This window comes from Chionomys nivalis, chromosome 21 (assembly GCF_950005125.1).
Source record: "Chionomys nivalis chromosome 21, mChiNiv1.1, whole genome shotgun sequence".
Lineage (NCBI taxonomy): Eukaryota > Metazoa > Chordata > Mammalia > Rodentia > Cricetidae > Chionomys > Chionomys nivalis.
The window spans coordinates 47,146,115-47,160,115 of record NC_080106.1 but is presented as its reverse complement, the minus strand read 5'-3'; the positions used below and the strand labels follow the sequence as shown (position 1 = coordinate 47,160,115).

Here is a 14,001-nt window from a genome sequence, read left to right as displayed (position 1 = left end):
GAGATGTTTCTTCAGAGAAGACCTTCAAGTACTAAGTAGCGAGTGAAACTGTATCAAACTCATCGTAGACTAGACAACTCTAAACCGTAGTGAAATTGCTGGGTTGTGCCATTATGGTGGTTCCAATAAAAAAGATGGTAATAAGTTTTCATAAGGCCATGCAGAAGTTGAAACCTCATACATCCTACAAGGGATAATGAATACTGTTGTAGCCTTGGAGAAAACATCCGGCAGTTCTCTAAACTGTTAAAGGGAGTTCCCAGGTAACCCAAATACACAGCACAGGATATACCCAAGAAGATTAAAACTGTAAGTCCACATGGAAACCTGTCAGGAACATCCATAACGGCAAAGACTGGGACACAATCCATTAAAGGGCAACGAAAATACAATGTATCCATACAACTGTCAATATTCAGCCATAAAAAGGAAAACAGAATCCATACAGAGAAGCTAGTGAGACAGTCAACAGAGAAAGATGCCTGCCACCAAGCAGCGGCTAGAGTCCAGCCCCTCGACTCACTTGGTTGAGAGAGCCAATTCCAACAAGTTGTTTTTTGATCTCCACATCAGTGGTGCCCACTCCCAAAATAAATAACATGCTATTTGAAAACTGGAATTGGCAGACCATGGTAACATGCTGAAAAGTCAGACACAAAGACCACATGAGTTCACTCGTAGAATGTGTCCCGAGTAAGCAAATCGTATCAAATGCTGAGACACCGAAGGGGGAATGTTGCTATGTTTGAGCCTCCTCCAGAGATGGAGGAATATTCTGGAGCTAGATATGTTACTGGATACACAGTTTCCACAGAAGATCACCAGAGTCACAGGATTCAGATGACTAAATGTTACCTAGTGTGCATGAATCACAAAGATGGGGGGTGTGGGGCGTGTATTGAGGTCAGAGGACATCCTCTACACACACACCCCCCTTTTTTTAAAGACAGGGTCTCTTACTGATACATTGCAGGCTATGCTAGCTGGCCGTTGAGTCCCAGGAATCCACTTGTCTCCAGCTTCCCAGTGCCTGGATGGCAAATGCACACCAAAACACCTGTGCTCATACGGGCTCTGGGGTCAACATCATGTCCTCACTTCACCAAAAGAGCCATGTGTGTCCCTAGCCTTCGGGGAAGTTCGGGCTGGTTGAAAACTTGGGATCATTCTGCACCTTGTCTCTGCCTCCAGAGATCTATGTTTATAGATGGGCCCAGATTGCCACACCTGGCTCAATAAAAATCTGTTTTTATTGAGATAACATTTAAAACAAAACACCAATGACCAACAACCTGGAACCCCCTGTAAAGCACAACCTGAACTATGCCCACCCCCAGGACAATGCCATACTCAGTGAGCCTCTCCGTGTGTGCGGACAGCTGCAAATCCAAAAGCGGTTTCCAACGTGGGTCTGATCAGACTGTGCAGCTGCCACGGTCAAAGACTTGACAAGTGGAAAGATTCATAAAACAAGGAGAGAAAATAGTGTGTGTGTGTGTGTGTGTGTGTGTGTGTGTGTGTGGTGCTTCTGCCATGGTGCAGGTGCACGGGTCAGAGGTCAGTCTGCCAGAGGTGGTGTTTTCCCTCCATCCTGCAGCTCCGGGGGACGGAGCACAGGTGCGTGCTCCTTCTCAGCAGCAGAGCCCCTCAACATCTCTCCAGCCCAGCCCTTTAGCACTTTATACAGATCTGCTGGCATCTCCTCAGCCACAGGTGGCTTTTGCAAGCACGTAGAAGCATAGGCACCATGTAAAATTAAGTTTAAAAAAATGTGTTAGGGTTAGGTGAGGTGGTGCCTGCCTTTAATCCCAGCACTCAGGAAGCAGAGGCAGGTGGATCTCTGTGAGTTGAAACCCAGCCTGGTCTACAGAGTGAACCCCAGGACTATGTAGAGAAACCCCTCTCTCAAATACATAGACAAAAATGTTTGAAAAGGTCTCTATCTTCTCCACTATTCGGTTAAGCAACTTGTAAGTTTGATGAAGGCAAATTTTGTGATGATAAAATAAAATGTAATTTCCATCCCGCAGATTATTACTGATGTCACGATAGGCTCTAGCTTATGTCTTGCACATGTCCAGCACCCACGTGTTAAAGGCTGACCCCCTCCCTCCAAGTGGCACTCCTGGTGGGGGGCTTAAGCAGGTGGGAACTTAGAGAAAGTTTTCGTATCATTGGGGGTGTGCCCTCCCAGGTGACTGTGAGACCCCGGGCTCTTTTTCCTCTCTTTTACTTCCTGGCTATACTTGGTTGAAACACTTGCCACAGTAAGGTGCTGGCTCGCCACAGGCCCCAGGCAATGGAGGTGATTACTCAGAGACTGGAACCTCCAATCCTGAGCCGGAGTTAACTGTTCCCTGTTGTAAGGAGTTATGCCGTGTGTTTGTTATAGTAAAGGACAGCTAGCTGACTAGAGAAAGACACACTAAAGTGTGCTCCGTGTAAACACAGGGTACTCACGCATGAAAACCTTGAAAAGACAAAAGAATAAGAAAGTTTACAAGAAAGTAGTGGTACTTCCCAAAGGAAAAATAGCGAACTGTTTTCAGCCTGAAAATTAATTTCGCTAAAATTCTCATTTTTCTCAAGAAATTCTTCAGAGCGGAAACATCTACAGCATGGCGTTTGATGTCTGCAGTGACGTAGGGAGACTTTCTCCAAAACCACACCAACATGCCCAGGAAAAATTCAGAAATTTAATTGCAATAAACATGAAGAAAGTGGTTTTATCACAGTCTCATGGGCAACATGTTCTTGATTTATCAGGTATGCATGTCCTTCTTCAAAAGTGCTGGATGCCACCATTTCATGATAAATTAAAAGGCCTCGGCACAGAAGAATTGTTTCGGTTTTTTTCTAAAGGAAACAGGGACATTTAATGGAGCTTTGCTCCCCATCAGCTTGAGCCTGAAACACTCTGTTCAGATGGCCCACTCACTCCTCCAGCCACTTACTCAGCACACTAGGCCAACGCTCTCCAGTCAGGGTCACTTGGAAAGCTTGTCAAACAGAACACAGGCTGCCAGGCCCTCACCCCCAGAGCTGGAAGGACTTCACCAGCTAAGTCTGGAGCAGAACATAAGAACAAGTCTCTGACGCCCCAGTGACTCTGAGAGCCGGGGCTGGCCAGGCCACAGCCCGGATGGGCAGGCTTCCACTGAGCTGCTCCCGGAGAGGAAGGCCGAAGCACATTCTCATGCAGTGCTGAAATAACAGCAGCTATAGACTGTTCCTTTAAGTCTGGGGTGTCCTGCATGCGGCTGACCACCCAAAGACTCAGTTCTGGATATTCTTCTACCTCCCCACCAGTCTTACAGGGTGAGCGGACAGACATCAGACATGTCTGCCAACAGGCTTTTCCCATAACTCTCGACACAGAAGTGTCCACTGGTGGGCCCTCACCGGAGCTAAGGAGTCTGCTGGAATTTGGAACTGGGATTAAGAAGGCTATCTAGCTGTTCTTCTGAGCCAGGGGTAACCTGAAAAGCTGTTGACAATGACTGCTTCCCACCTCTGGACTGAACAGCAAAACCCACCTGTAAGCCTAGAGAGGCACCGGGAGGGGCCTCCTGGGTTCTGGGGGCCTGCTGCATCCTGCGTGGGACCCGTTAGCCAGGGCCAGGCCTGCACATTCTGTTGCCTTCTTTCCTTGCTGACCCCCTGAAGGGGACTTCTAGCACTTACAAGCAAAGGGCCCCACCAAAACTGTGGCAGAAGGCAGTCTGCGTGTCCTTCTCTGGTTCATTTGTGCCCACCTCAGAGATTACTTTACTTTAAAACTTCGCCTTTCAAGCCAGGCGGTGGTGGCGCACGCCTTTAATCCCAGCACTCGGGAGGCAGAGGCAGGCGGATCTCTGTGAGTTCGAGACCAGCCTGGTCTACAAGTGCTAGGTCCAGGACAGGCTCCAAAACCACAGAGAAACCCTGTCTCGAAAAAGAAAAAAAACAAAACAAAAAAACTTCGCCTTTCTCGGGTTTACCTAGTATCAGTTTGTTTTCTATTGTTCAAATAAAGAAAATCAGAGACTGCATGGCTTATAAAGAAAACAGACCAAGGCTTCCAAAGACATACACACACACACACACACACACACACACACATGCCAATAAAAACATGTCTACACAAGCAAGTGTGCAAGGCAGACTGTCATCTGATGCCTTCTACCCCAGTTTAGGGGACAGAGCACTCACCAAACCTGAAGCTCAATGATTGGCTAGACCGACCGGCCCCAGGGATGCTCCTGTCTCTGCCTCCCAGTGCTGGGATTAGAGAGGTCTTGCAATGCCTGGTTTTTACATAGGACCAGGGGACCTGAATTCAGGTCCTCAAGCTTGCATAGCAAGGACTTTACCCAATAAACCATTTCCACAGCCTGGAATTCTTTCTTTCTTTTTGAAGACATACGTTTAACTGTGTGTATAGAGAATTGGTAGATGGAGGTAAGTGGAGGCCAGGGATGCCAGGTTCCCCTGGGTCTAGAGCTACAGGTGATTGTGAGCTGCCCAACAAAGTGACGGGGGCAAACTCTTGTTCTTAGTACATGTTCTTAACTAATGAGCCATCTCTCCAGCCCCAGAATTCTCAATTTTAAATGTCATTCTTGTTTGTTTGTTTTGTTGTTGCTGTTGTTTTTGTTTTCCCTCAAGACAGGTTTCTCTGTGTGGCCCTGCCTGTCCTCAAAACTGCTCTACAAAGCAGGCTGACCTTGAACTCACAGAGATCCACCTGCCTCTGACTCCTGGGTGCTGGAATTAAAGATGTGCACCACCAACGCCCATCTTAAATGTCTTTCTTAACTGCTCCTTTAGGTTTGTCCAGCTGTGCATGGCACATTCTGCACATGCATTCCCATTCGACGTGCAATTCCATAAAGAGAGGCAGCTCTGCTTATCTCTGGCACCTACCCTCTTCTTTCAAAGCACAGCACCACATAAACATCCCATCACTTCCAGCATTATGTCACTTCTGTGACCACATTCATGACCTAGGTTTACCAGGTCACCAGACATTACCAAGTCAATCAAAGGTAGCTTGACTCGTGCTCCCAACATGTCTAACATCACATATCCTCAGCGCTGAACTTTGAGGTGCTGACTTCCCCAGATGAAGGCTTTGGGGAGTTTTCTTTGGCAAGCACAGGCTTAGCAGGGGAGTTTGATGGTCTGGGCTGCTGTGTGTCACATAACAGCAGGTAGCCACAGACATCCAGTCATTTCCTCAGTGGGCTGTTTTCTTTACAGTGTCAGCTCACCACCACGCACTCAACTTCACAGTCAACAGCTGGGAAGGGAATCTGGACCACAGCAAGAAGGAGCGTCTCCCAGCACACAGGCCATGGGAGTTTTGCCTGGTTCTAACTCATGTGTGCTTCCCCAGAGAACATAAGTGTCCACTTGGAAAGCACCCTTTCTACATGTGATGTGTGTCTGGGCCATGTGTGGATCATTCATCCTTATGGAAGGAACACGAGCTACTTAAACATGAAAGCAGGAGAGAGCCCAAATCATTGACTAGTTTCTTCTTGCTAATTCACTGAAAACCTATTAGGAAAATCAGTAAGAAACAAGAGAAGAAAAACCCTTTTCCTTGGCTGTTCTTTGGCTCAAACAGAAACAAAGAAAAGCATCTTCCACACACTACTGTTGCTAGAATACTGTCATCTCCCTGCCTTATCTGAGGTTTCATCCTCCAAGTTGTTGGTTACTTCAGTCAACTGTGTTTCCAAATAAATAAATGATAATTCCAAACTATTTATAGGTTTGGACAACTTGTACTTCAATACACTGTTGTAGCCAGTCAGGGCAATGGTGGCCTTTAATCTCAGCACCGGGGAGGCAGAGGCAGGCGGACCTCTGTGAGTTCCAGGCCAGCCTGGGCTACATAGTGAGACCTGGTCTCAAAAAGCAAACAAAAGATATTGCTGTATTTGCTAATAACTTACTGTGCCTAACCATAAATTGTTATCGCTAGACTGTATGGGGGGCTTTAGAGTGTTCAGATGTCCACTAGCATCCCTGAATACACACCCCACTGACTGAGAAGGGACCCCTAGAGCTGTTTCACACAGGTTCTTTCTGACCAAAGGCTTTTGCAGAAAATGAAAGAGACTGTGAATGAGATTGTGCAGGCTGGGAAGACATGAGGACAGCTGTCCACAGAATGCCTAGAACAAGACTCTGGAGGCAGCGGCCGCCCTGGCTCTGCACTGGCTTTGGGAAGGGGATGCTTACTCTGTCTACAAGGGAATCAGAAGGAGCTGATGGTCCCTTACTTGGGTGTCTTTCAGAGCACGGCTGTTGAAACTGTTGAAATAGTATCTTGAACATGGAGGGCTTAAGACATCTTCCTTGTATACCCTCCTTTTGCAAGAGCCTTAATCTATTCGTGAAGAGAAACACTGATGTTGACTTTTTTGTTTTGTTTAGTGGCAGGGCCTCACTGCATAGTCCAGGCTGTCCTCAAACTCTCAGTCCTATCTCAGTCTCCGCATCCTGGAATCACAGGCATGGTTCTCTCCACAGAGCCGAGCATCCACTTGACTCCTAAGAAAGGAACCTCTTACCTCGTGGCTTTGGGATGAAAAGACATTGTTTTTAGCCCACTCACCTAACTTAGGACTTAAGGAAATAAGATTGACCTGGCCATGGCACACTAGAGCACCACGATGCTGTGACTCCCTGGACAGATTCCCATGCTGATTGCTCTTGCACCACACACATAGAGGCTATATTTAGACGACAGTAAAGAACTACAGCCATCTTAAGGGCATGTAACTTCCTGCAATATTCACTAGGAATAATAGGAAACTCTTTATCCTTAAAAGTCTCTTACTGTTAATTCTGTTGGTAATTATTTTAATGGCCACCTAACCTGCTCATGAAATTAAGAAAAATACTATTAATACCCTCAAAGAATTCAGCCTCAAACAGTAGTGATGAGAGCACAGAAATACAGGGATGTGAACGCATGTATCCTTGACCCAAGTCTTGTCTGCGCATGATTTTCTTTTCCGGAAAGCAAACAGTTATCAGTCTTCATGAGAGTTTGTTTCTTTGTTATGAAGGATGGTTGCCCTTCAGGATCAGGACCATTCATTCAGCTTCTGTTAAACCCCGCCACACACACACACACACACACACACACACACACACACACACTCAATGAAAATCAATGAATACACTTAGAGCCTTCATTGCCCACAAATCCCATTAGATGTTCATGGCAGCATTTCTCTTTGGGTGTGTGTGTGTAGGGGTCTCATTATTGTCCAGAAAAGAGTTTCCTACTTCAGTCTCTCAAATGACATCATCTAAAAGGATTAAGATGCTGCTGGGTAGTGTTGGTGCACACCTTTAATCTCAACACTCCGGAGGCAGAGACAGGTAGATCTCTGTGAGTTCGAGGCCAGCCTGGTCTACAGAGAGAGTTCTAGGACAGGTTCCAAAACTACAGAGAAAGTCCACCTCAAAAACAAACAAACAAACAAACAAAGGATTAAGACAAAATATTTTCCTTAGGAACATCTGCCCTGAAGTCTCATTCAGCACTTTCATCATCTTCTCGGCTCCCCATGTCAGCTACATAGAATATTCTGAAATGGCACTATTAGCTGGTAGAATCTACCATCGAGGAGGGCACAGGCATGAGTGCGGAGAGAGAGCTACCTCTGGGAGAACAACAGAGGTGGGTGACCTCTGCGGACTGATGGAAGGTAACAACAGCAGAGGGCTGATCGCATTGCTGAGATAACTGAGATATTTGGCACAGAAGGGACACACATACACTAGCTGATACGGGCTCTAACATGGCCGCTTTGCCTTCCCAGCTTCCATCTTTCCAGAGCTCCGTCAGTGTAAGTATCACGTGTGAAGCCTGGGGAACGGGAGTTCCATAAGACCACAGTGACTGCATCATGCTCTGTCACCAGGAAGTCATGTTCCCCTCACAGTCCAGGGTGTTTGAATTAATATCAAAGACAAGAATTCTTAACCCCACCAACTGGCAGATGCAGGAATTTCAGCTGTTCATGCTGACTCTAAGTAAGTCACTATTAATTTCTTACTTTCCAGCCTTCTAGTGAACCCAGAAACACTGTCAGAATTGCCAATGAAATTACAGCTCACAAAGGAGAACCATGAAGGCAGCTCTTGCTTTCATCCTCCAAGCACAGCCAGTTCCCCACGAAAAACAGCTTTTGGTTCATATTAGCATTTCAAACACAGTTCCTAAAAATTACCCTCAGGAGGCAGCAAACTGAGAACAGCTACCACTTGACAGGTAGGATTACCAATACAGCTTTTTCTTCCATGTTCTGAAAGTCATACCCTGCTACCAAAAAGACACTAAATTGTCTACTTGTTGCAGAGAATGAGGTAGATACTGCTACCCCAAATCCAAAATTCACTAGCTTCAATTTATAGCCCGTTTTCTCTTATATCCAACGAGTCAAGACTACATTTAGATATTAGTGGAGTCGTCCATTCATTGTTAAGAACAGGTTAATTAATCTACCCTTCCCCCAAAGAGTTCTCTATCCTTAAAACTGCCTGTTGCTACTCTCTTGATCAGTACTTTGAGTGCCACCTCAACTGCTCACCAAGCCAAGGGAAATATTTTAATGGTCCTTAAAAAAATGTAGTATAAATCTATAAAAGACACAGGGTCTTCTCTTAAGAAAAGGTATTTTGATCAAGTAGAAGAAACCTTGCAAATGTTGTTAGAATCCATTTAAAGTTGTGGCCAATATCATCTCCAATTCCGGTGATGTTCATTTCTAGTGATATCCAGAAAGAGAAAGCCGTATCTAGATAAATAGATGGAGCACGGAGAGAAACGGACAAACTCAACATGTCTAACACAGGAACTGAAGCCAATGTCTAGAAAGGTGCAGCACAGAGAGATAGAAATTAACAAACTCATGCAGTGTAACACAGGAACTGAAGCCAAGCAAACTGATCATTCCTTAAATTCGCTGTTTCCACGCTATCATTGCCATCGGGTTAATTATAAGCCGTGCAGGAAACGGTTCGGTTGGCTTGCACGTGAAGTGACCAGAATGGAAATATTTTAGAATCTACTGGGTACCTGAGAGCTTCATGAGAAGTTCTGAGGCAGCTTTGGCAGACAGGTCACGCCTTGGCACGCTCCCCTTGCTTTCCTGGGGAGTCAGTGGGTCCTCGGAGAGGTTAGGGGTGGCCACTTCCGGTTCCGGGCTGAACACGTAGCTGGACCGGGGCAAGGGCGTGCTTAGGGCCTCCTCTTCCTTGGGTTCCTCCTTCACTTTAAAGTTAAGATTCATAGGCTCCTTCTGGTTTGCAGCTGTCAAAAAATAAGAAGAAGAAAGAAGAGAGAAAGGGAAAGGGATATATATGTATGTATGCATGTATGTATCTCCTCACTTCCCCTCTAAGTTACCCACACTTCACCTTGTGCTTAACAGCTGGAGGGGCCACAAAATGACCAAAAGGCGAGGTCCTGGGCACATCACCTTTATAGAGTGTGCCCCATGAGCCTTGGTCTCAGCTGGGTGTACGCTTCAGCATATATGAAACCCGGGGTGTTTTCAAAAGTGCTGTCTTCACAAAGCATTTGAGCATTTTCTCCTTGGTTTCTGTAAACATCTTCCCTGCATATGCTGTTGCCTCCCCGGCCTCTTAGAACATTCTCCAGCTAATTTTATCATTAAACAATGGCTCGTGAAATTATTCTGCTGTCAAATATTGAAGTAAAATCAGGAGTCAGCAGCAGTATCTAAAACTGATCCCCTGGGGTGGGTGGAAAAGGTGAGAATGTCGAATCTGCCAAAGAGAAAAGCAGGACTGGAGATTTACTAGTCTCACCTTATCACCAATAGACACTACTGACCCACGCACAGGGTCTAAATACTTTGTGCTGCTGTCACCACGAGGAAGCCAATGCCTGCAGGGCCTAGGTCACCTTCACATGCAAAATGGGCCTTGAGTTTTTTTTGTTCTGTTTTGATTTTTTTTTTTAAGAAAAGATATTTCGGAAGAGTTTTGGATTTATAGAACAGCTGCAAGGACAGTTGTAAGGGCTTCCGCACAGACGTCCCTAAGAGTGGCGTCCTCTTCGCTACCACCATTTCGGAACTACGAAATCCATGTGGCTACGGCCCAACCCCCAAATTTGTTCACTAGTGCCCATTTGCTCATTTTTTTTTTTTTTTTGAAACCACGGAAAGCATAGTCAGACAGAGCTAAGCGCCTGTCGTGGGATGGGTGATTTCTACGGGTGGGCCACTCTGGGACAGGCCTTCCCCCTGTGCACACCACACAGTAAAGGCCTCGGGAAACAGGCAGCACCCCATCACTCTGTCCCACCCACCCCGTCAAAGACCCGTGCAGTGCCAATCATCACTGTGCCACACAGGACGTATTTGTCTTGATTTCATCCTCATCTGTGTTCTTAGAAGCTCTTCTTAGAGAGAGCCTGGCCTGTCCCATCCTAACAAACTCGGCTCCCAGCTAATACAGTCCTGGTCCAGGGCCTTTTCCCGTTTCTAAGAATGCTTGCTTTAGATCATCAGGTTGAGGGGCATGATATACTTGCAAATGGGGCCTGAGAGCTAGAGGAGCTTCTCCGAGTCTCACAATTACAACTCCATAGAGCTGGGATTAGAACCTGGGTCCCTATGTCTCTGACTTCCTTCACCATACTGCACCTCTACCTGGAGTGCTTTATTAACAAAACCAAGCTCTAAAGCCCTGGTTAAAATACCCTGTTCTCAGTGAGGTCTGTACCAACCATCCATTTAATAGTGACCCTTGCCCGACTGTACTCCCAATCTTCCTTAGTTCCTCTAATCTTTTTATTCTCCCAAATATGAACACTTACCATTTAATACCCTACTGTTAGGGACAGAATTGTGCCTCCCACCCCGTCCCTATGAAAGCTGAAGTTCTGCCTTCCCAGTGTGAGTGTGTTTGCATTAGGACTTTAAGGGGACACTGAAGTTAGTTCAATGAAGCATGCAGGGCAGGTCAGCATCCAAAGCCAGTGGTTCTGAGAACCAGTTTGTCTCTCTCGTCTTATGACGAGAAACACCAGAAATGTCTCTACACAGGGGAAGGTCAGGTAAGGACACAGAAAAGAAACCATCTACAAACTGAGCAGAGAGACCTCAGGAGACATCAAACCCTCTGACAACTTGATGTCGGGCTTCCAGCATCCAGAAATATAAGATACAAATATCTGTTGTTTAAGACACCCAGAATGTAGTGTCTTGTTGTGGCCGTCTTAGCAGATGAGCTAAGTATTCTAGAAGCCCTGACTAATCTTTTCTCTCGACTCCAGGGTCAGCATCACGAAGACACTGACCTCTGATTTTAAAGCTGATGTGTGTCAAGAGCACAGAACAGAGCCTGGCCCAGGCAGAGGCCCCATCCATACTTATGAATGATAAAATGTGCTTGCTCTAAAGCAGTGACATTGATGGCTTTCTCATAGCACCACGGTCAGCAGAAACGGAGAACTCTGACATTCCCACAAGCAGCAGTCAGAAGCGCTTCCCCTGGACGTATCATCACGGCAAGGGCAAGGATGGCTGAGGTGAAGTTCAAAGCTTTGCTACCTGCCTAGTCCATGGGTGTGCTGGTATACCTCTGAAGAAGCTTCACTAATGGACAACCTAGCCCTTGCTGGATACTGCTACCAAACCTAAATAAAGCAAAAGGAACGATGACATTCTTTAGAGCAAAGCTCAAATGGATGCTCCCTACCTCATTCCAGGACGCCTTCCTGAGACGCTGCTGGTGGCATGCTACGCCTGTCCGTTCCCCAACACTTTCCTCCCAGAACCGTCTTAAATCCTTCCCCAGAGCATCCTACGCAGCCACGGCACAGTAATCAGCGTGTGTTTATCACGTGATTACATGTGTGCTTTCTTCTCCTTTCAGAAGGAACCATTCAGAGTGAATAGCAATTGCCTATGATGTTCCCTTTATTTGCAAACATGAGACTAGGGAAAGGTAAAATATCGAGGAAAGTCCCAACTTCAGAGAGGGTGACCACATGGAGCGGATGCTCGTGGAACCTGTGAGCACCTTCTAGGAAGATTAGTGAGAAGACTTAAGAAAAAGAGGGAATTCAGCTTTGCCAGTGGAACCTGGACTTCATGGGCCTTAGAAAAGACACCTGCAGAGCGACACACCAGCTTTGTGCTGCAGTGACATCAGCTTGCCCAGCGCTACCAACCTGGCTTTCATTCTGGCTGCATCAAAAACATCACAGCAATGTACGTTGAGGAAGTATAACTGTAACTAACAATGCAAAGGAAAGCACGTTGAAAACACTGGTCTGCTCGAGTCTTGTTTCCCAGGCACTTGGTCTAAGAGAAGCTGTGAAATAGAAGTGCACAGGCTGGGCTCCTTTCTATCGACTCTCAGAAATAAGTTCATTGAGACTAGTGCATGAAACCTGGATTTCATAATTAATTTGGCCGAATAACTGTCATCTTTTAAATGATGCTGCTTTTCAAAGACCCACATAGGTAAATTTAAAGATGTTTTCCTTTGAGAGGGGCTCACCAGGAGAAAAGCAATGATCTGTAACTTACTGTGACGTCTCCTTCATTCCTACACACAGAGAAAGATCCATGCGCACGTGGAACTCAGCCCACATGGGCTTTCACAGCACCTGCTCTGACATTCGTGTATCGAACAGTTGGCCAAGGCTCTGCACCTAAAACCATGAGGAAGCCACGCTAATCAAGAAGCCTGTCTCTTTTTCACTATTTGCTACAAACATTTTAGGAGCTGAGCCATTATGGTTCTAAATGCTCTTGATGGAGTGAGTTGTCATTTCAAGGAATCAGATCCGCTTCTAAGCATATGTACAACAAATTCGAGATAACCATGAATGCAGGAAAGAAATGGGCATGGTAAAATAATTCTAAAACTTCGATCCTCAGTGGTGGGCATTGGCGAGGTGCAAACGAATCTGTACAGCAGGGCATCCACAGGGAGATTCTGTCTAAGACTTGGTCTCCAAAGAGATGCTCCGTACAATGTATTTAAAGACCATTCTTGGGCAGGTGAGATGGTTTAGTGAGCAAAAGTGATTGCTGCCATGCCTGATAACTTGAGTTCACTTTTTGGGACACACATGATGGAAAGAGAGAACCAACTTTCACAAGTTTTAGTTGTTCTCTGACCTACACCCCCACACACACACACATGCACACATGCACATGTACACACAGGTACACACATATATGCATGTGTGTGCATATGGTGCAAATAAAGACCATTCTTTTGTTTAATAATGAGCACACACACACACACACAAAAACATTTAAGTAATTGCGGGGGTTAAGTTGTCTTCAAGCACACAGGAGGACACGCCATAACTATCTGTCCTCAGGTGAGGAAACTCTAGAGGACAGCAAAATGACTGCCCCCAACCACAGAGCTCAAGAACGGAGGCACTAGGTCCAGAGCATCCGCTGAAGATGCAAAGTTCTTTCCTTCCTCAAGACACTCAGTTTCCTTTGAGAAAGACACTGACTAAGCTGTGCAGCGTGGGATTTAGAAAAATGAGTAATGGATGGGACTGAGCCAAGGAGCATCAGTGGCAAAGGGAAAAGTGCGTGTCATTTTCTGACAGCATAGGCTCCTAGGACCATTTGACTTAGTGGACAGAGAGTGGAAAGAGACTAGAACACACATGCTTTGGTCCTGTGCTGTTGGTCCTATGAGGAAGGAAAGGGACCGATGTAAGACGACAATGGAGCTCTGGTTTCCAGTCTGCCAGTCTCATGATTGCTAAGCTGCTCTGTGGAAAAGTCTGGCCACTGGGGATTACATTTACTCCTCATCCTAAGCCAGAGCCAGGCCTGAGAAGAGAACCTCACACACGTGGCTTTCAAGCACTGGTCCAAGGAACCTTGGGATAACTTTGAGAGTTCCAGTTAATGTTTGTCTCAAGTATAATACTTTAAAGTTGCTTTGAATTCCCACAACACTTGATTTTAAAGTGGGTAT

At 46.0% G+C, this 14,001-nt stretch overlaps 1 protein-coding gene across 4 annotated transcripts in view; it reads right to left on the bottom strand.

Annotated features, from left to right (window-relative positions):
• Positions 1-14,001, bottom strand: part of Znf827 (zinc finger protein 827) — a 179,849-nt gene that overhangs the window by 106,958 nt on the left and 58,890 nt on the right. For all 4 annotated transcript variants that reach the window (XM_057753775.1, XM_057753776.1, XM_057753777.1 and 1 more), the window contains exon 5: positions 9,086-9,319. In XM_057753775.1, coding sequence (XP_057609758.1) covers positions 9,086-9,319 — 234 coding nt within the window. The remainder of the gene's footprint in view (positions 1-9,085; positions 9,320-14,001) is intronic.